We start from the raw sequence: 23,310 nt of genomic DNA, 5'->3' as shown, positions 1-23,310 counted from the left end.
ACGCTAGATCCACTCAACTGCTTTGTTTGAAACATGTCCTAAGAAGCCTCCGTTTGAAAAGAGAGGAATAACAGCCACACTGTGCCTCTACACAACCTGAGATATCAAAAATGTAGATCTCTTGCCATCGGAAGCTCGCCGACTCAGATCATTACAATCCAAAGCCGAAGCCAGCTTTGGTCGCTACAACACGCAGAGCATGATGTCACCTTTTGGTGCTTATTAGGTTAGCTGTCAATAAAAAATATTTCTTCACCCTGTTTTTGGTCATGTATTTACAAGATATCAAAATGGCAGGATGTGTTTCAAAGGTTAGCTAACATTGTGATTATCAGCTGCAGGGTTGCATTTGTCATATACGCCGACGACACCGGTATTTTTTTTTTCTGGTGATAACCTTGATGAACTTGGGAGCGTTGCACGAATGCTCTGATGCCAACTACACGCGAATAACAAAAGCAGTTATATTTCGCCCTGGTTAATCGAGATATAGAGCTCGTGGACGTTTGAAATGCCTTGGTGTTGTTTTTTTCTGCAAACATGACATGGAATAGTCATGTGGACCATGTTACACATCAGCTAGCTTGTATTACTGGTATTATGGGTCCCCTAAGGTAGCTTCTTCCAAAACCAGTAAAAATTCTACAGTATAATTCTCTTTTTTATTCCAATTTAAATTACTGCCAACTTGTTTGGGGGACTGCAAGGAATTCCTTTCTTTATCAAATTCATTTGTCAAAAAAAAAAGAGAGAGAGAGAATAGTCTTTAATGATACTGGTGAGGTTAGCCTGGCCAAGGCGCCTAGCTGCTACACCAGAAAAAAAAAAAAAAAAAAAGACTCCTTTGTCACATCTATAATGTAAGTTTTAGGGAGCCAACCAAGGACTTTTTCTTGAAAAGTGGTGCAATAAAAATCTTCAACTTATACAATAATCGCTTGTGTAGATGATTTAAAGTATAAACACTACGAAATATAAACCATATGCAAATCTGGCTTGGCAGCTCGTTTGAATATAGGGCAAGAGCAGTTCTCTGCCTTCTATTTTAAATGCGCTTCAGTGCGCTGATTTCGATGTATACACATGTTCGCAATGTCAAATATGTGCTATTTATAGGAAAATATGCGGTTAGCCTTTTTTGTGTGTGTCTTTTGTTCACTTTCTTGTTTGCCTTTTTTTGTGCACCCGTTCCACATAACGTGAATTACGTGTGATGCAAAGAAATGTATTATTGTAAGCTTTTTTATTGGTTATTTTTCTGCTTGTCTTTAAAATATAACCGTGTTCGCTTTCTCACAAAGCTGCTGTTGAGTAGGAAGGCTGCCATGGCCTTGTCAAGCTGTCTATGACCTTTCCCGCGCGTCCTTTTTCTGTGTGTGTATGTACGAAGCAGAAATAAGCTTTCAGTATTATTATTATTATATTACATATCAGCTCCACATATGACATAAAAACTTGCCCGAAATTCATAGCACACCGAGCCTCAATCAGCGCAGTCCTTGACACACTGTTAAAAATAATGCTTTCACGGTCAAAACAACCCCATCGGGCTAAAACGGCAATCATTTTCTGGCACACAGCATTATGCGAAACACAACCTCTAAAGCATAAACTGCTATTGTGCTCAAAGCTAACAAACGCGTACGGTCAAGCTTTCAACTTTTAACAAACAGACACCCGAAAAACTCACACATCTGGTTGTACTTGTAGGTTGCAAACAAGACAAGCTAATGCATTCGAAACCGGTTTAAAGTGCCAACATAAATACAATTGTGTATCAAAGGGAGGGGAGGGTGGAATGACCGTCTCAGTACAGTACGATCATAATGAAAGATGTGTAGCTGGACACACAAACCTACATTGCTAATACCACACGCATTCAAGTCGCAACATTGTAGTGCAGACTTGCTGTTCCCATACATTGGCTAATACGAACCTGTAACAAAGTGACATGTCTTCTGTCCTGAACACAACAAGCATGCCATTTGCGCACATACTGCCTGTTGCAACAAATCAAAGCCGGCGAAGAATGGGGGCAAGAACCGGCGAGTACCACGTCCAGGACGATTCCATCACAGCAGTCTAGTGACCGTGTTTGAAAGGGGCCATGAAGACAAAATACAAGTTTGCTTCGTTAAAAAGGCTGCTCCGTCCCGATACCAGTGGCACCAATTTTATCACAAACTTCGAACAAATAACGGAGATGTTAGAGAAAGCGAGCAGCGCTTCCTCACGGTTCGAATCACATCACAGGACTTTGCTTAATTTATTAACGGCCGCCGACCGAAACCACTGCCAAGAGCATGACTGTGTGATTGTAGAGGGGCCTCTAGCTTCATTTGGTCTTATCACTTGGATGCTAATGTGCGGTTAACAAACTGATAACCATATTTGTAGTGGTCCCTCCATTGTGTCACTGCTGACATCATGTAGCACAAAATTTGAAGGTTCTTTCAGTATCTCTTGCATTTTTTTTTTGGGGGGGGGGGGGGGTCAGAAACGGTTTTCAGGGTTTGATTAGACCTGAGTGAGTTAGCCAAGGCCAGAGTTTTTCAACGCACACCATTTGCAAAACACTGCTTCAGAATACAGGTCTTGCAAGCGCTCCTGCTTCGTTGTAACTTAATATTTAATTTGATTTAATTAATTTAATTTATATCAATACTTAATTTAAGTAACTTCGTTGTATTAAAAAACAAAGTTCTCTAAACGTTCTTTATTAGAGGTAAATAATGTTCACCAGTGTTTCCAGCATTTTTCTGTTACAACTTACAGCAGCAGCTGCAAATGTGTGAGCACTACTTCAACTTACTCCTCAAAGATGGCAGGCTCATCAACTTGCCTTGTGCACCCAGACAGGGGGGCCAACTGCAGACCGCATTTTGAAACATGGAGCCTATGGGGAGCTTCGCAACTGGTGTATACTGACTAACTCTGACCAAACGCAAGTTCTTACAAGCTGAACAAGGTTACAATTTGTCTTCATGGCCCCTCTAATGTAAACCGTCGATGCAATACCAGTCATCAAATCTTCCCAGCGGCAGTGGGTAGCGGCTTCCAGCAGCTCTGCCACAACATTGTCCAGGCTTGAGTCCATCGATGCTGGTTTAGCGTTCACCGGGCTACCCGGCAGCTTGCCAGTGCTTTCACGAAGGTCCTGCGAAAATGGAAGAAGCAAAACATTAGCCCTACAGACACGAGCTTCTTGCATCTTCAATTCAAGGAGCAACTTTTAGTGTAAATGGCACTTTTAAGTGCCGAGCACTTGAGGGGCTCGCCTTGTCGTCGTAGGCATTCCGTCGTCGTGGCATAACTTAGAGGCTTCGAAAGCCAAGCGGTTTATATAGTCATAAGTGTTCCAAACTCGTGAACCGCTCGCGCTTGTCATACATCTCCTCGTTGTTTAGCGCAAAAAAAAAACTGCAGGTACATTTGAGGGAAAATATACGTAATTAGAGTTCCTGTGTATCGCGTAGCGCAAGAGTTGCGCGTCTCATTGCCACATGCCACGGGTTACAGTTTGACAGGAAAGCCCGTTTTCGGTGCTGCGCACAAGACCCCATATTCAGCCAGTTCTGCTCAATTGAGCATCAGCGGTTGCGGAAGCAGCGGCAGTGGCGGCCGGCCAGCTGATAAGCGGCCGACTATCGTGCGCCAGTTCTTGTGAGCGCCGCTCCTTGCCACTCCTCCTCACCACTGCCACTGGCACGGCAGCCCGGCGGCAGCTCCTACATGCGAGATGGGTGGCTTTCCCGCATGACCTGGAACTCGGCGGATGGACGTGCAACTCTGCTCCCCCAGGGAAGCTACATGCTAGTGCAGTGCATGGGCCCGGGCCGGCCCAAAAGCCCGAGCCCGGTCCGGCCCACGGGCCGGGCTCAGGCTGGGTAGCACGCATTTTCTCTGGCTCACACCGGGCTTGGGCTTGAACCAAAATTTTGTCGGGCCGTGCCGGTCCGATCCGGTTCGGGCATTTCCTGAGGCCCGACTATCCTGTGCCACAAATTCTGAATTGTTGGCAAGACAATGTTTTCTTGTTGATATTTCAGGTAAAGTGAAAACAAAAAAAAAGGAAGTGCTAATTCACTACCGCACTGTTAAAAGATATGATAAAAAGACGATTGCATTTAGAAAGCCTTCACATCACTAAAAAGAAACGTCTGGGTCCCACCAGCTTAGTGGGAGAGAGCGGGCCAGAAAACGAGGGCACTCCAGCCACAGACTACCACATGATTGTATTTTCTCTCTCCTTTTCGAACTAAAACAAACAGAACAAACGTGACCTGGATTACGCAGTGTGTGCAGAGTTTGAAGAAGCAATTTTCTAAGCAGAGCCCATGATTTTTTCGCGCAAGAATTTTTTTAGAGCCATGACTAAAGGCAAAAAAGAACAGAAGCGCAGATGAAATCATGCTGCCAACGTAACTAGAGAGAAAGACAAAAATCAAATCGTGAAACCGGATGCATCGCCTGATCAAATTTCAGCAAGGAATGGAAGAACGAAAGGTGCAATATCTGTTCAAAAATTGCAATAATAAAAAAATCCACTTTCTCGGAATCATTTAAGGTATCCTCGGGTGTGCCTTGATTTCGAAGATTGGCAAAGGAAGTGGCAAATGAAGTTACAGATAAGTTGTACAAAGTTCGGTCCAAGTTAAAAGGAAATTTAAATCTAAAGTAGTCGTATTCACTTTGTGCTTACACTTTTTAGGTTAACAGCAAACTTCTTCAAGTTCATGTTAATATCCTGTCGGACTAGGGATGATATTTAACAACACTCTGGCGGGCTCGGGCCGGGCTCGGGCTCAGATTTTAGAAGTTTATCGGGCTCGAGCTGGGCTCAGTCTCCGATTTTAAAGATTCGTCAGGCTCGGGCCGGGCTCGGGCTCAATTTTTATAAATTTCTCAGCCCTGGGCCGGGCCTGGGCCGTGTCTCTTTCGGGCCGGGTCAGGCTGGGCCTAAAAATTGGGGCCCGTGCACTGCTTTACTATATGCAGGAACTCTATACGTAATTAACCGGCAGAGCCCGAGTTCATTTAGTTAGGAACACTCATTGGGCTGGTTTTTACGATAGTAAGTGGAAAACACAATTCCCGCTGGCGCAGTTTCAGGCAGGGGGTGCACGAGCACTGCGGAGGCGGAAAATTTGAATTGCATTGGGTGGTAGCAGTGAGCGGATAACAGCGCTACAGCCAATTATGGCGAATCACTGCTGTGCACTTCTGACAGCTTTCACATTGAGTGGAACGGCTTTAATTTTTTTTTTTTTTGTTTCTCTCTGCCGGTGAGCGTTTGGATGCTATTTTCTTCTTGCTGAAGATAAGTTGAGGCGCTTCGCGCCAGTTCACCACAGCATTTAAAAGAAACGTAACATAGTATGCCAAGTCAACGGCAACACGTCCGACTAGCACCAGTTTGGTGTCACCGAAAAGAGTGCACAGTAATGGTGTTAGCTGAAGGGGCAGCACTCAGTATGCAACGCCCAGAAGACCTGATTTCATGGACACTGCACTGTGCACCTGGAACCTAAAGAGGGGCCATGCAGACAAAATACAAGTTCATTTTATTCGAAAGATTTCGTGTTTTGAGTGCCCCCAGCGCTTGTCCGGAAGCAGACGATGCTTTGATCACTGACAAATTATCAATTTAAGTTAAAATTTTGATTCCCCCACCAAATCGTGTTTTTGTTATGTCTGCAATGACATCATACATGCTGGGGAGACTTGTTTTGTTAGTCAGCCTAGATGGCGCCACCAGACCACGAAGGGCAGTTTCCTGCCTTTGTTTTTGACCGTATTTGTACCTGGCTTGTTTTTGTTAAGGTAGAAAATAATTGTTTCGTGAAACATGGTGTTCGCTCAACAAATATGGTACCGTAAGACGCCGTCACTTACGTCAATCGGCCAGTGTCGTCTGAGACGATCCCAAAGCGCCGCAGTGGTGTGCAGCTAAAACAGCATAGTAAGTGCATTACGTACCAACAGCAGTACGCATCAGTACTCCTACGTGTACGCGTACTTTCGTGACTTTCACTGTTTACCCCACCATTCTTGCTGCTATAAAAGGAATGCGCTCTCAATTTAAGCGCAAATACGTCGTTCGGCCAGCTTGTAAGACCTTCCAAATTTCCGTGTGCTTTTGCCAGCCTCTGCCAATCGCAGAGCTGGCACATATGACAGCATAGGTTCTGTTGCGGGAGATGAGCTGGTGGGTCGCATGTCCGTTCCCTTTTTTCCCAATTAGTATGCAGCTTATTTGAGCGAAGTGTGCGTTAAAAGTGGTGTCAGTGTGATTCTAACAAAGCAATCTTTCGAATGAACCAAACTTGTGTTTTGTCTGCATGGCCCCTTAATGGACATGGTGGAGACTTTTACCCGAAAGCATCATGCGATGTCTCTACAAATGGATGGTTGGCGGCAACCCCAAGACGCCTGCTGGCAGACTGCAAGACAGTCTCTCGTGACGGTCCACACATGGGTGTCCTATGCTCGCCGCTCACTTCCTGATGACATGGTCTTGTGAGTATTTAAGAAGTGCTTTATAAGCGATTCCCCAGACTGAACTCAGGCCGACTTGCTGTGTGAAAGACAGCTAGACAGAAGCAATTATCCAACAACATTTCAAACGGCTCTAATAAGTAACCTTAGACAAAACAAAAGTGCTTATAGCCTCACTAAAACGACGATGTGTACCTGATTTTTCTTTAGGGGTGAAGCCCCTTAGGGGCTGGGGCTGTCGGTGTCTCCTGTCGTCGTCGTAATCGTCGTTTCATGTAGTCACAATACTAAAACACTGGGAAAGTCGTTTACGCCTCGCGCTAGAGAGCTTCGTGCTTCAAAGACAAGAGACTTTTACAGCAAAGCTGTAAAGCTGTATACCTCTAACCCCCAAAGGCTTCATCTCCGTGGGCAAAAACATTAAGGCGCCAAGAATACGTTTATACACTGCACGCTTCGCTCCTCCCCAGGTTTCACATTAGTGGAGATGGCTCGGGACTTTTCCCCAAATTCTCGGCCGCATGGTCAGGGGTCAACCTACATATCAGCTCGACCTATAATATACTAACTTATACGGTATGTTTTCACGGCTGGCCCAAATTACTTCTCTGCTGACGTCATGTAGCACAATATCCGAAAGCTCTTAGATATTTTTAGCTTTTTCCAGTCACAAGTACATCTTTCGGGGCTGAAGTAAAGATAAGCGAGACATCTTGAATCCAGACAAAGATTCATTTTGCCTTCACGGCACTTTTAAAGGGGCCACGCAGACAAAACACAAGTTTGGTTCCTTCGAAAAATTGCCTCGTTAGAATCATACTGACGCCACTTTAAACGTAAACTTCGCTCAAATAAGCTTCATAATTAGGAATAAAAGGGAATGGCCATGCGACCCACTAGCTCATTTCCCGCAACAGAACCTATGGTGTCATAAGCCCTTCTGTGCGATTGGCTCAGGCCGGTGAAAACAAACGCAAATCATGCAGGGCTTATAGGCTTGCCAAACGAGCTATCTGCGCCTAAATGCAGGGCACATTCTTTTTATAGCAGTAAGAATAGTGGGGTGAACAGTTAAAGTTACCAACGAACACGTAAACACCGAAGCACTGAGTGCAGCACTTTGCCAGCTGACACCGCTAACACAGCCGTCGGACACGCTGGACTTGTCTGAAACAACACTTACCAGCTGACACAAGCGGCACGGTTGCTTACATCACCATGTTTGTCGAGTCATAGCTTAGAAATCATAGCTTAAGATTTAGGAAACAATTAGTATGAACTGTAATAAAAATACGGCAGCTGTAGAAATCCGGCCAGAAGCAAAGTGCGAACACTGGCACTTCAGCAGTATTGCAGCGCAGTTATGAAAGTGGGCAATAAACAAGATAATCGAACGGGCGCCTGTGAGATGGTAGCAAGACCGGTCAACAGGCTATATTTAGTTTCTAGGCCCTGCTCTTAATACGTGATTTTCGACGCGAAGACACACATGCTTTAGCGGGATAGCTGAAATTTTCACTTACAATATCCAATTTCTCAGCGAAGACGGCATCGTTTGCTGCAGAACAAGCAGTTAGTGCCCTATAAAACACTAAATCTTTTGAATAAAACAAACTTGTAAGTTGTCTGCATGGTCCCTTTAGCACCTTCTCCACCTCGCCTCTAGTTAAAGTCGGAAGCTCGTGAACCAACCAAGAAGTACTGAATGGACATTCAGTACTTCTTTTTGGCTTAAGGCTCCTAGCATAAAACTAAGCACAGAAACGTTCCATTACGCTCATTATCTCGCCTTGTAGTGAGTAATGTTACCTCTTTTGTCACTGAGCGTATACATGCTATCACTGCCAACAGCAAGCTGCTCCTTAGCTGTCTTTGGGTTTCCCCTTTTTCTTTGCATTTCTTCAATCCTGGTCTTGTTGCTGGCAATAACGCCACTAACCTTGTTTCTGTTAATTAATTCTGAGACCTCAGCCACTTCGATATGGTCAACTGTTCTTGACACTTTCATAATCCTGTGTTCTGCAATGGCTTCCTTTATTTCTGACATACGGTGTGTTCCAATTTACCCTTTACACGGTTTCGCTGCCGTCTACGCGGCCAGTCCACCATGTTGAGACCCGTTCCAATTCGAACGAAGTTGGCAATCAAGACTGCTTTGCAGAGACAATACCAAAGTCAGCAACGATGCAGACTACCTTCCACTCTAAACTAAAAAGCAACACCAGTGCCACGTTTTGGTGTAATAATGATGTGACAAACTAACTTGTTCTTTTATTAAAATATTTGTTATAATTTACTAGTGGTGAAGATGTTTTTGTCTACTTTTTAAATCATGTACTCTTTATATTAATAACGGTAATATTATCTACGAAACCTGCAGCTTGCGTTTGTCAACATGTCTGCTACAAGGTTTTCCCCTGCGTTGGTGACCCCACCTGCACCATTCTAATTCTTATTCCTTTAAACGTCTAATTAGACTGCTTCGTAAGCTGCTTACCAAGCTATCCGCAAATTGAAATGCAGCTATTGTTTACTCTTTTTTTTTGCAAGACCCTGCAGCAGCGGCTGATGTGAAAAAAAATATATGAAATAAAGACCGTGCCTTTGTTTTTAAGTGCTGTGCGCTTCAGCGATGATAAATATACGATGACTGGAGAGGCAGGTTGCAATGTGGTTGCATTTCCGCATGTTATGGTTATCGTGCAGTACCACTTCTAGTACGAATTTTTGTGACTCCCGCGACATACATTATAAGCGGTCTACACTGTAGTAAAAACCGACTGCAAATTGGATCGAATGCAAAAATCGAATCAAATGCGCATAGAGCTTTAAAACAAAATTAAAGCCGCTCCACTCAATGTAAAAGCTGTCGGAAGTGCAGAGCAACGATTCGCCATAATTGGCAGTTGCGCCGTTATCCGCTCACTGCTACCACCCAATGCATTTCAAATTTTCCACCTTTGCAGTGCTTGCGTGCCCCCTGCCTGAAACTGCGCCAGCGGGAGTTCTGTTCTTTTTATGCTTGCTTTTCCTCCCGCACGTGCCGGCGTTGCACTGCCACTTTTTTTCACTTAAAAAACCAACTTAAGGGGGGAGGCTGGTCTTAGACAAAACTTTTTTATTTTTCAAGCTATTGAGATGAAAACTTCCAAACAGATGTATTTCAGCATTCTGATTTCAAATATCAATTTAGATTTTGGATATCGCAAGTAGTTCTAATTTCATACAGATTTCATTGTTAAAATCCTATCCCCAATTTAAAAAAAATCTGCTTTAAACCCTCATACAATTGGTTGTAGGAAGGCTAGAAGCATGGGAATACTTTTATTGCACTCCCTGGTTGCTAAGCAATGCAATGAAGTGCAGTTTAGAAGCATCATTAAAGCAGATTTTTTTTAAAGCAAGCTCAAGCAATGCCAATATTTTTTCCAAGACCGATGTTTGTCTTTACTGTAATATGTTGTCTTAGCTCACTTCTGCGCAGTTTCCTTAACTGAAAGTGGTTTAAAATCTTTTAGGTTGGTTTAGCGGAGGGACGCGGCATGTTGACATGTTCAATTATCCTTTTGCATTGCATCGAAAGTGCTGCGCAATACTTATCTTGAAGAAGAATATTGCCTTACCGCAAGACGGGCAGTTCAACTGCTCGGAGCTGTGCACTGCGTCAATGTCCGCTCGCTTCCCACATGCTGGCGCTCCGCAGGGACCTCCTCTTTCACCACCACTTTTTCTCGGTGTCCATTGCAGTGTCCGCTCGTACCGACCAGGTCGTCTGCCTCGACACCATCCTGAAAGTGCCCACCAACAATGCTGAGGGTGATACAGCAACTTCCCTTTTACACCAGACGAATGTAAAAAAAAAAAAAAAAAGTTTGGTGCTCTTTTACTTTGCATAGAAGAATGACCAGCAGAGCTTGGCACAGTCCTTGAAGTGCATGAAACAAACACGTTGCTTGTAATTTGTGATTGAGCATACTTCTTAGTTAACCACCTCAGTGAAACTTGGGCGGACTAGAGTTTTACTTTACTGAACAAACATGGGCCTGTCCCTTCTTTTTTAAAGCGAAGCTTTAGTGTCCTCACTGATGCCGTTTACACTAATACATCCTGCAGGAAAGCCCACTTTCTCTGACAACAGGGGTGAGACAGCTGAATCAGATTTGGGAGCAGTTTTTGGAGCAGCGAAATATCTATTTTGGAGCAGAAGAACATTGATTTGGAGCAGAAGAGCGACATTTATTAGTATGTCACCTTAGGAGCCTAAAAAATCAAATTTTTGGCAACTCACGGGGGAAAGTTCACTTTTTAATCGGTTTTGAACGTACATAACACTGAAACAACCTTTCAATAGTTTTTCTACCTGAGTATCACAAGGTACGAACTGCACTACCTTTTTACTAGCCATTTTTAAATTCTTAGGCTCTATCATTGATACTATCGAAATTGCAAAACTAAGCAATCATAAGGCATTTTTATTTTCATATGAATGCTGAAATTATTATTTTTGTAATCTCAGATTCGTCTTTACGCAAAAGTGTAGAGCCACGGCCAAAGCGAGGTCACAGTCGTCGCACCCCACCAGCCTTCCCATTTCAATCCCCAAGGTGCATGTTCACTACAATCGTAATCTGAGTAACGTTGGTATGTGTTACCACCTCCCTTTTGGCAATAGATTTGATTTTAGATAGATGAACCATTATTACTCGCGTGCAATAATAGCCCGTCCCGGTATCGAACACTGCTTGAACATTTTGCGGCGATGTAGCCTGCGCTGGAACCCCCCGGCAGCGTCAATGGTCCCATTACCGTCGCTCGCAAGTCCGCTGGGAAAGGCAGCAATAACTTAAAGTTTTATAACACCGCAATGAGTCCGAAATTTCACTTCAAGCACGTACCGGCCTCACACTCAAGGCCGAAACACGGCGAATTCGCGGGCGCCATGTTGTTTTTGAGGAGCTCCCGTCTTTTGAGTCGCGCCCCTTCCCACAACCGATCAAACGACTAAATGTAGACCCAGCCACCCCCATAACTAAAACCAAGGTAGAAATCGGCGAAGAGCGCTCTGCCCGAACCACAAAGAACTGCTTCGCCCGGCGGCCATGTTTTCAAATCTTCACCACACCAAAATGGCGGCACCCAGTAGTGTCGTTGCGTTGATACGGCGCTCGAAAAATTGCCGTTTTTTCATCAACTTGCTCAAGCGGTTTGACGCCTCAGCACACATAGGCATTTTTTCTACAGGACTTGGCAATGGCTTTTGATGGGAGAATTTTAAAAACGCATAGAATATAACATGTGCAACCCGACATTGTGACTTTCGAAAAAACTACCTCGGGGACAATTTTATGCAGGTTTTTTGTGGAATGATCAATCAATTAAACATTTACAACAAGCATCACCTTGGGGTTGCTGGAAAATTATGCCGTCAGTAAGCATTTTTCCGCACTGGAACTGACGGGAGCGTTAAAATCCTTGGCTCTCAGACTGTTTTGGAGCAGTTTGGCGCAATTTTTGCAATTTTCAAGCTTTTGGAGCAGCCTGGCGCAGGAAAACAAATTGGTATCAAATCTGCGCAATATGCGCAGCTGTCTCACCCCTGTGACAATGATGATGAATGATCGTGGCTGAAGTGAAACAAAGCCGGAATCAAACCTGTATCCCTCACATTATGAAGCCGGCGTCTATCCGATTGCTCCATTTCAATATGGTTGAAGCGAACGCCAAGCAGCAGGTGCCCATTTGCACCATACATATCAAACCCAAATGTTAGGCCTACGGAGTGCACACCCGAGAGGTATTCCAGAAAAGTGGTGCGTACCTCCAGAGTAGCACATACCGTACTTACTCGAATCTAGGCCGATACTTTCTTCTAAAAAGTCGTTTACGAAAGCCGGGGGTTGGCGAGGATGAGGCTTTCCTGCTGCCGCTAGACACTCAACGCCATCTTGCGGCCACTGGCTTGCAGCTGGCAGGTTTTCAATAGGCTTTCAGGCCCCATTTTGCCTCTTTGAACGTTGTGAACCCAGCTTTGAGCATTCTATGATTGCTTGCATACGTCGTCACGTACGCAAGCACGGAGTAGCAATGAGGGAAGCAGCAAAGTATGTCCCCGATAAATTCCCTCTCTGTTTGGCGATGTGAGCACAAGAATGCACCAAACCATTCTAACCGAGAAAGGATGGAAAAGACAAAAAAAGGATAACGATAATGATGAGAAGAGATGTTTGGCAATTGGACATACGCCCACTGCAGTGGCTATGGCGCTGTGCTGCTGAGCCCAAGGATGCGGGTTCGATTCCAAGCCGTGGCGGCCGCTTTTCCGATGGAGGCGAAAAGCGAAAACGCCCGTGTGTTTGAGATTTTGGCATACGTTAAAGATTCTCATGTGGTCAAACTTAATCCACAGCCCTCCACTACAGCGCGCCTCATCGCCTGTGTAGTGTCGGCGCATTAAACCCCAAAATTTTTCATTGGGCACTAGTGCTTTTGCAATCCCTACATCATTAGGAGTGCTTCTGTGTCTGAGTAATGTTTTTCCAGGGCAAACACAACACAGTAAGCTCGCTGTGGATTGTGAGAGAATGCAAGCGCAGTGAGCCTTTTGGGGAAAAAAAGCACACTTGCCTATTCTTTCAAAGCAGGACATTAGCTGAGGTTTTATTGCTGCATGAAGACAACCGACAATGCCGTTCACTTCGAAAGAACTCGCCTTTAGAAACTGATTTGGCTCCATTCAAGTCACACCTGCCGCGGTGTCTCAGTGGCCAAGGCATTGCGCTGCTGGGCCCAAAGACACAGGTTTGATTCCCAGCCACAGTGGTCACTTTTCTGATGGAGGTGAAAAGCAAAAGCCCTTGTATGTTCAATATTTCAGCGCATGTTAAAAGATCCCCAGGTGGTCAAACTTAATTTGGAGCTCTGCACTGCGGCGCGCCTCATAACCAGTGTAGTTTTGGCGCATTAAAGCACATAATCAATCAATCCATTCCAGCCACGAACGACAGTATTTTTGATATTTTTAACCAAGAACATGCAAGAAATATTTTTTTAATTTTCAAATTTCATGCTACACTGACTTATTATGGGCAGGAGTGATGATGTAACATGGACCAGTACTAAAAGCACAGTTATCACTATGTTGGCATGTCGGCATTCAAGTGATACGGTCAAACAGAACTAGACACCCAGCGTACAATCGGCCAGTTATTTTTTTGCTGAGGTAGCTTTGGTCAGCTATTTCTCAAACAAGATTTCGTGACGTCATAGAGATGTCGCCTCAATGTGGCTGAAGAGCTGCTTCTTCTAGATATGTTATCCTTAATATCTCAGTTATTTGTGCGAAGTTTGTGGTAAAATTGGTACCATTGTAATCAAGACAAGGCAGTCTTTCGAACGAACGAAACTTGTATTTAGTCTTCATGGCTTTTTTTAAGGGGGGACGTGGCAAGTAAAAATATTTTTGTTATTTATACACCAAATTTAGTCAAATTAGGAGAACTTATGCAGTTAACCAACCCAATAACAAAACTTAAATCAGGTTAAAATTATCTTTTATACTTTTTGAGTTACACGATCACAAGGATCACAAAGCTGCTCCAAGAATAATTAACTGATTAGGCAAGAACTCAACGAGATTGTTATGTCAGCATAATCAGGAAGATCTATTCTGTGCAAGGCAGCTATTAGATTATTCCTTTATCTGCTTTAGGTATCCAAAAAAAAGGAAATTTCACTTTCTTCCTGACGTGAAACTTCTCTTGTTCTTTCGTTATGCTTAAAGGATATACTGCAATAATCTAATAGCTTCCTTGCAAGGAATAGACATTTCTGATCACACCGCCATAAACATCTTGTTGACTTCTTGCCTAACTAGTTAATTATGCCGAATGCAAGTTTAAGGTAATTAGTTTTCTAACTTAAAAAGTATAGAAGGTATCCTTAAACTGATTTCAGTTTTGTTGTTTCAACGATTAGTTACATAAATGCTCCTAATTTGATTCAATTTCGTCCATAAATAGAAAAGTCGTTTTACTTGCCATTGGTTACTCGTTGGTTACTCCCCCCCTTAAGAGTAACCAACCACTTCACTTACACGAGTCTGCCCAAGCCTCCGTAGCTTGCTTCCCAGCTGGGCTCTCAGGCTTCTCCAGTCCAGGTCCTCCCCGTTCCCGCTGCCTCGCCCGTCGTCGGCAAACTCCTCCGAGGAGTCTTCCGGCATGTCGTCCATCGGCAGGCCGCACGACTCCACGTCGTCACCATCCGAAAGGTCCGGCATGTCATCCATGGGCAAACGACACGTCGTTTCGTCGTCATCTTCCTGGGAAGTGAAGGGCCACGGTCACGTTCATTTCGCTACTCAGTGAGAGTCCACAAACAACCCCAGGGTCCGTCTTCAAAGGGAACACACGTGTGAGGTAGCACTTTGCCAACCCCGTCCCCATCACTAAGGGAGCAGCCACCGTTTTAAGATTAGGTAGGTTCTGCTTTCAAAGTTGTACTTGTCCAATGCACGGCAAGTGTTGTACGGCTGAACCTCACAATAACGAAGTAGTATCGGGACAGTAATTTAGCTTGTTAATCTATAGGTTAACCAATTAGTAATCTAGCTTCCGTAAAAATCCTTGATACAAAAATGCATTATTTTAGTCTTCGAACCTACTATAGACCTTTTTAACTTCTTCATTCTGGGCGCTGCCATTTTATCAGTGGGCTCTGCTAGCGGCCGTATTATTGGCGCAGTCGACAGGAAAATGTTACTGCGCGTGCGCAACACAGCCCAGACCATGCCCTGATCTTACTGAAAATTAACGGATGAAAAGGTGTATACCCTTATCTTTGTCCTTGTAGCATTTCAAGCTCAATGAACCAGAACATGAAATGGGTAATTACAACAGAACAATGTTCATTTGACAAAACAGGCCTGCGTTCCTATTTTTTCGAAGAAGGATGTGATCTTTGACTGGTGGCTATTCAAAGCACGAGCCAAGGGGCCTTTTTTACTTCTACAGTATCAGACGCCGGGAGTTATTTCAAGTATATTCTAAACCTCCTGGTCAAATATGTTTTCATTACATCCAAAAGTGCATGCGACTCTCACAGTTGCACTTTCGTTATAAAAGAATAAGTGTCATGCAAATGAAGCGTGCCCGACCGCAGTTCGTATTTAGTTCGCTATAGCCGATAATTCGCTATACCAGTGTTCATTATAACGAGGTTCAACTGTATTTGCTTTGACCCTTTGGGGTCTATTGTTGGGCTGTTCCCGAAAACGCAATGCGATCGTAGCGGCCCGCTCTCAAGGTATGCCCAAGTTGGGCGTTCGAGGTCAAATTTCACAGCTTTTCTCAACGAGGTGCACCCGTATTCTTCGTATACATGATGTGCCATCTCTCGAACTTTGTTGAAGTTTTCTTCTTGTTGCTCTAAAGTGTAGCCTAATGCTTTGCACGGGCCTTCTAGATCGCAGAGTGTTTTCACGTGTGCGCTGTTCACTGAGAACAGCCACTTTCTCATCACAAGCATTCTACGGTGATGCACTTAGCAAAAGTGATGATGACTTCAGTGAGGAAGAGAATTACGTGCCTCCATCGGTTAGTGGTGACAGTGATTCGACAGAAGCGAGTGACGAAGACCACGACGGCGGTGGAGACAGCACCGTGCGGATCATTACTCTGTAAGCTACGCATTTTGTCGAACGACAATAAAATGGTCGCGAAAGCCTTTTTCCTGGCACCTAGAAGTTCCCATTGTCAATAGTTTTACTTAGAGGCGCACACAGCAGCTGAATCGTGGCGAGAAAGAGCAGCGAAACCTGCAGTACCATCGCAACCTCATCCAACAGCTGGTGGGTGATGTGTGAGCTCAAGCAAAAAAGTGGGGCACGTCTGCACGTGTGGAGCGTGAGGAAAGGCTAGATGGGATGAGTCATTTCTTCTACAAGCTCCCAAGTCGAAGCAACGAGGACTGTGCTGTTTGTAGCGATAGAAAAACAAATGGAGGCAGGTGGGGAAACTGTTTTTTTTTCAAAACCTGCAGTAACAACCCTGGCCCGCACCTGGGAGAATAGTTCGAGCAGTTTCACATGCTGCTCAAATATCGGTAAAGGAGTAGCAAGCAGAACGCAAGAGAAAAAAATCAATATCCTGGGAGTTCTTTTGCACAGTCTGTGTTTTTCTTTGCAGAGCCAGAAACGGGCAAAATAGTTGCGGACTAGAACGGCCGGAAAGCAGGTAAAAGTTCTGGACTGTAATGGATTAAAAGAGTACTGACACAAAATTTTACGCTTTTTTTTTTCCCCCGCTATTGGTGTTTACCAGCCCAGCAATCATAAAATAGCACATTAGATGGTCGACTTCAGCGCAAATATTTATTTACAGCCTTGTTTATTCCTGTTAGTTTCGGTTTGGACGAAACGAACAAGGGCGTTCCTGACATAACCGTTTTTGTCACAACGCGGCTAGTCTGAACACGTGCGTCCAGACCGGCCATGGTTGCAAGAGTCCAAGCAACATGGCATCGGTCCAAAAACTGTGATGTGATGCTCAAAATAAAACACTGCGTGCCAACAGCAGCCAGTGCCTTGGCCGCGTCCTGATATCGGCAGTCTGGGGCGAAGCACTCAACGTATCATACTGATGCCAATCTCAAAAGGGTATCCGTTCTGAGCTTTCGTGCGTGTACTAAAAAAAGAAAATTTTATACTAAACAGTTACAGCTGAAATTTCCTAATGCTGTTTCCATATATACAAATGAAGCTTTTTACATAGTTATCTCGGCTTTGAAATTTCGTGTCAGTACTCCTTTAACCTGCTGGCAAGTCATTTACTAAGCACACATAAGTGCTACAGTGCTTACAAGTTTGTAAATTTTTTCTGTTACTTGAGCAACAGGCCTTGTGCCCAACAGATTACATGCACTCAAATATTCACAAACTGCATTTTTTAATAACTCGCAATGGCTTAATCACTTCTTCATCACTAATGACAATTCAGTTCTTTTCTTCTTCTTTAGTACATAATGGAGAACTAAATGCCAATTGCATTTAAAAGACATTCAAAAACTGATGCTTGCATGTGAGTGGTGATCGAAACGATGCACTCTACTTTTTTCTTTTTTTCAGGCAGGAAATTTTCTGATCAGATCAAACAACTGTGTTGTGTCAAACACAGATATCTGATACGGGAGCACGCCAACGAAAAGAATAAAAATGACAGCGTAATCACCTTTTCCTCCATGCCGCAAACAGTCTTCGCTCTACAAGGAAAGTAAATAGGCACTGTAAATAGGGGCTCAAATCGAAAGACCACAAGACGAATACCACGATACGCTTCTAAACTCAAACGAGGGGAAACGTGCCAAGCACTCCGGCGAAGCGGCACCGAACCACAAACGTTTTGCTCACAGGCAATGTTTCAATATTTCTTACAAAGAGGCTACTATTCAGTCAGACAAAACAATTACGGTGCCCTGAAAGGCCCCAGAAGATGTGCAAATCAGCCAGAAAAGTGGCTCATGCTTGGGTCCAAAGCAGTACTACAGACGCCGAATGCAATTTACTATGCATGTACCGGGTCAAACGAAATTTTGCGGTACTTCCCTAAACGCTGCTTGCGCCGCAAAACAAACTTCGTCCGCAAGCAAAACAGCACGAAGAAACTGCGATGTTTACAGGTGGCTTCCAAGGATAACGAAGTTCAGGGACGTTTGGGTGACGAGGCATCTCTGTTCAATGCGGCAATTAAAACTATCGCGAGTAAAAAAAGACTGATTTCGTTTTATTTTTTGGGATTTTTGTTCAACACCCGTTCGCGTTTCCAGGGAATTTCGAAAACACGTCTACGATTCACAGAGATGCCGACATTCACAGAAGCGCTGCGTCCAACAACTTCTCCGATCGCAGAAACTAACACGTCCAAACTTACCGTCCTACTTGAAATCAGATGTCTAACAACCAACGTACGCGAAATACACGTTTTTCGCCTTCTTTTTACGCACCATACTCTACAAAACTACACAGACGAGGTGCGGGTCATGAGTGCATCGTATTGCACCGCACTTTACCGCACTACACATTCATGACACCATTGTCAAAAAACGCCACGATGATGATGGTGATCATAATTACGTCGGTTGATGTTTGCAAACATAGAGGAAACTAGTTCTTTCTTTTTTCTGTGTTGTAAACAACCGCCTTGGCTGTTTTATTCAGGTTTTATTTTATTCACGACCGGGACGAGCCGGTCGTGATTTTATTGCATTGTGGAACTGGTGGCGCTATCTTGTGGGGTGGATACGCGTGCAACTTTCTTCGCGCATAGCAGACGACACTTTCAAAAATCAATGCACGAAGCCTAGAGATGAGCACACTGTGTATATTGGAGAATAGATAAATAGATAACTTGAAGAGATATTTTAAGTTATACACCCTGCAAGCGATGAGAAATCACATCACGGCAATCATGTTTTCAGAGTTCAGAGGTTTCTTGGCAGCGCTCAACGGCATCCCTTCATGACGTCGGGTAAACCGCGGCACCGTGGTGCTAACAAAAGGGAAATGTTCATTGCAGACGTTGCTTTTCAGTTGTCCGCAGACCCAAGACGCGGTAGCCAAGCCAATTGCGGTTTGAGGAGGTCGCCGTATGCAAATCACCAGTTCATCACGTCACAAGCGGACTGTTTGAAGAACTCGCAAAAATTTTGAAAACAGCCGGACCTTTCGCAACACATGCCACCTCCATGCGAAGGGTACATTTCCTTACTAATAAAGCTCCAGTATAACTGCTGGTTATCTGTAACCACAAAAAAAATCACGCCTTGCACATAGCGGGATAGGCTAACTCAACCACAAGAAATAGAACCAGGATCCACGTAGGGGCACGGATAAGGTTTAGCACAAGAAAAAAAAAATCGCAGGTACAGGGGGAAAAGTTGCGCCTACTTGCCTTACCCATGAGAAAAAAAGGAAGGAGCGCGAAGTCAAGGGTGGGATAGTTTTGCCCCAGTGAACTTCCAACGGAGTGAGTTTATAACTGTGCAATTAGAAGGTATTTCACACGTAAAAATGGGAAATAAAATGAAAAAAAAAATGCATGGATGTTTCGAACTTGCAGAGTGACATTCATGCATGCATGCACACCAGCAACCTCTACAAAACCTTGATAAGGTACATTGTTTCACTCAGTGTACAGACCACAACAAAAGGCAGACTCAAGGAACGGCTGACGGTTGTTAAGAAGAAATTTATTCAGCAACATTGCTCTTTAGTTAGTTTATTTCGGCGCAGGGCACAAATGAGGATCGATGAGGAGAGGTGATGAAAATGTTTGCCGCACAGGTGAAGTCAAGGAGCGGACAATGATGGGGCACTTCTGTGGTCTCAATGTAGGAGCTAGGATGCATTGTCTACACAGAGGCCCTGCAGGATATGTTGTATCCTTGTCAGATGCAAGGCGTGACAGTCACGCTTTAGGGATAAGTTTAGGGTAGAGTGATGTAGCGCAAGGTTGTGTGGAGTCCACTGAACTGTTATTGCATGATTGGTTGGTGCTGCAAGATGCAAAGTAAATAAGTGCTGCAAGGTGAATGCTCTAGGACCACAGTGGGCTACCAGTGAAGCAGGCGCGAATTGCATAGGAACATTCCCTTTCAGGTATGTATTTTCCAGAATACGATGGCACAACTGAAAAGGCCAGCCAAATTTCTTCCTTCACATAAATGCATCTAATAACGCGGCCAACTGCAGAGGGATTTTCTTGAAGGTTAGGCATACGTGCACAGGGAACAGAAAGAGAGAGAACCATCTTTAATGAAGTCTGGCGACGTTAGCCGGGCTAAAATGCCTAACTTGCTACGCCAGCTGATGATGTGATGATGATGATGGCGATGATGTTGAAGAACTTGATGCGTACAGAGACGTTGACTTATTTACAAAGGCTGATATAGACCTGTGTGTTGCAGGTACTCTATCAGAGCTCTTGTAGCCCGTAAAGCATGTTGGGGCATGCCCATGGTCCTAAAACGTCCTTTAGTTGAATGTCCACGGAAAGCGGCAGTCCCAAAGACACTTCAAGGGACACTCTTTGCGCACGAAATTGAATTAACGTCAACACGTAAGCAGGTTATTTCCGTTAGGAAGTGCCAGCGGGATTGTAAAGCACTATGTGTCAGCAGCATTTGTAACAGTGACGCCTGGACGGATGAATTTGCTGCGATGTGATGCCAAGTGAAACACGCTACTGACAATGCCCGGTACAGCGTGCGACGTTGCACAGGATACCGATACCACACTGGCTGCAAAGCTCTAGCTGGCCTCACTTCGTGAAATGACAGTACATTGACTATGAAGGTGCTCGCTGCAGCCCAGCGAAAATTAATTTTCTCGGCAAATGGCTAGTTTTCCTTGTAATGAGGCAGAGAGAGTACAGTAGAATCTCGATAAATGGAAATCGCTTAAACGGAATTGCCGCTCAAACGGAACAGTAGCCTGTAAGTTGGTTGGTTTTGTATTCAGATAACGTAAAAAAACTCCCCGGTAATCGGAACTAAAATTTCGGCGTCACCGTATAAACGGAACTAGAAATGGAACTTCTTGTGAAACCCATCAGGATGAGAATCAGCTTTTTACGGTTCCGGCTGTTTCGTTTTTTTTTTTCTTCCTCCATGTTTTTTTGACCTCGTTGGCCCCGTAAGCCTCGTCTCGTTAGTGGTCAGCCGTGTTAGCGCAACGAATGCAACACCGCTGTTCTCGTTCCAGTCGTTTGGTCTCGATTCAAGACGCTGAGGTTATAGTGCTCAGCTCCTTATGCCTTGTTAGTGCCATCGTGGTGCTATTCACCCTTCATTACCGCGTTGCCGTATTCTATATTCGGTGGCTCTAATACTCGCGAAGTTGACACCTCTAACCTCCGTGAAGACGCAGTTTCAAGGACTCAAACAAAGATAATTGATGCATTTTGTCGTGCACAGCGACTAATTGTTGCCAAATCAACTTTGTGAATGCTGTGCCTAAACCTTTTTTTAGTTTTCTTGCTTTCTAAAAACCTATCAGCTACATTCACCTCCTAGTGCTTAGAGTTCCATGAAATGGTATGAAGAGTGCGTACGCACACAAATGTGCACTTTTACACATCTATCTCAGTAAACGAAACTCCTGTTAAACGGAGTTAATTTTTCCGGTCCCTTGAAGTTCCGTTTATCGAGAGTCTACTGTCATTTGTTAAAGACTGCAGGAGTGATAACAGAAGGCCTGTTGCCATGCCTTGATGTCGCTATCTTTCGATTGGTGTCTCTGTCTCACTCATGATTAGAAATGCCTGCGCATTTCGCTAGAATGACACTCAAATTTGAGTTGTGCGCACGCCACATTTGCATGCTTTGAGGCAAGCAGTAGTGAAGGGATATACAATAATTCAGACCGCCCTGCAATCTTTACAGTCCACTAAAATCTCATTCACGAGGCTCGCTTATTTTTTTGTTTTTTTACCTCCATCTGGAAAAACAGCTGCCAAATCCATGACCGATTCTGCTGGCCCCAACGACTCAAGCAAAAACATTCTGACGCAGTTTCACAGAAAATGCTGCGATCACCAACAAGAGATTCGTACGTATAACAAGGGAGATGTAACGAAAGAACGTCCCAATACTGGTTTCGTGGGTGCTAAAGAATACGCTACAGAAAAAAACAAAACATAGCAAATATAGCTGTAATCACAAACTTAAAAACCGGGGGAAAAAACAACAACTCTGCGTTACATTTTTCTCTGCTACAATGAAGTGGCACCAAATACAAGAGAAACAGTTTTGTATTTCAAGTCCATAACTGAAAATATCACCTCGCACACCCTAAGCTGGTAGAATCAAAGCGTGTCAAACAAAAAACATTGCACACAAACTTGTCCCATTTAGCCACCAGCAATACCGGGTAAACACCTCTGACTTAGTAAAATAGAATTAGTATTAAACTTTAATGCGTTAAGGATTTTTTGTTTTATTGTCAAGAAAGTCATATTTTGCACTGCCCCAAAAAACAGGATCTTCTCGTCTTACAATCGTTCGTTGCAATCAGGAAGCCAAAATGACTAGACAGCTGTTTATAGCTTGACGCTGGCGATGGCTGCAATCCACAACAAACTTAACAGCAGCTAAAGGGACTGTGAAGACAAAATTCAGCTTTGTTCAATTTGCCTTTGGTAACTCCCTCAGTGCCATTCTAGCCACGAAAGACACTTCCTAGCCAAAAAAACACAAAAAATATCAAAACTTTCAAATTTCCCACTACAGTGATTTAATATGTGCAGTGTGTTAACCGACCCCTTGGCATTCAAGTGATAGGACATAAAACAAGACACAAACAACATTGGACACATTGGACACAAACAACATTGCACAAACAAGACAGTGCAATGTTGCAGAAAAACCGCCCAAAAGAGGCTGGGAAGTTACCACTGCTTCATACGTTTTCTTTATTATTTCGATTATTTGTTTGAAGTTTGCAATTAAATTGGTCATTGTTATCTTGACAAAGCAGTCTTCCTAACGAACCACACTCATATGTTGTCTTCCTGTCCCCTTTAAGCTACAGATGATAGTCAAACCTGCTGTCCTTTTTTGTTGAATTTGTGACAGTGCTTTGAAGAGTTACTAAAATACAACGCATCTGCGTAATAGGATTCATGTGAGGACCACTGTAGTTAGACACCCTTGCATTCAAAACATTGAAAGTTTAAAGGAGCACTGACACAAAAATTTTATGTTACACTTTTGCTTTTATCGATGCTTAATGGTCTGGCCAACCTGAAACAGCACTTCAAATAC

The 23,310-nt window shown here is 44.0% G+C and overlaps 1 protein-coding gene across 1 annotated transcript; it reads right to left on the bottom strand.

The window, feature by feature from the left end:
* Nucleotides 1-824: 824 nt before the first annotated feature.
* Nucleotides 825-18,562, bottom strand: LOC144143529 (uncharacterized). Its single transcript, XM_077675310.1, has 5 exons — nt 18,420-18,562; nt 17,721-17,751; nt 14,591-14,815; nt 10,122-10,286; nt 825-3,157 (listed from the first exon to the last, which is right to left on the bottom strand). The coding sequence occupies exons 2-4, from the start codon at nt 17,730-17,732 to the stop codon at nt 10,137-10,139; spliced, it is 387 nt and encodes a 128-aa protein (XP_077531436.1). The 5' UTR covers nt 17,733-17,751; nt 18,420-18,562; the 3' UTR covers nt 825-3,157; nt 10,122-10,136.
* Between the last annotated feature and the right edge of the window lie 4,748 nt (nt 18,563-23,310).

This window comes from Haemaphysalis longicornis, unplaced genomic scaffold, assembly GCF_048455015.1.
Source record: "Haemaphysalis longicornis isolate Haplotype H1 unplaced genomic scaffold, Haemaphysalis longicornis Haplotype H1 scaffold_6, whole genome shotgun sequence".
Taxonomy (NCBI): Eukaryota; Metazoa; Arthropoda; class Arachnida; order Ixodida; family Ixodidae; genus Haemaphysalis; species Haemaphysalis longicornis.
The sequence above is the reverse complement of the archived record's forward strand: the minus strand, read 5'-3'. Positions and strand labels throughout refer to the sequence as shown.

What these genes read in the sequence shown, in the direction of transcription:
- LOC144143529 (XM_077675310.1), bottom strand. An exon ending in GGAGGCTTGGGCAGACTCGT is followed by an intron (nt 10,287 to 14,590) that starts GTAAGTGAAGTG and finishes GGGCACTTTCAG; the next exon opens with GATGGTGTCGAGGCAGACGA.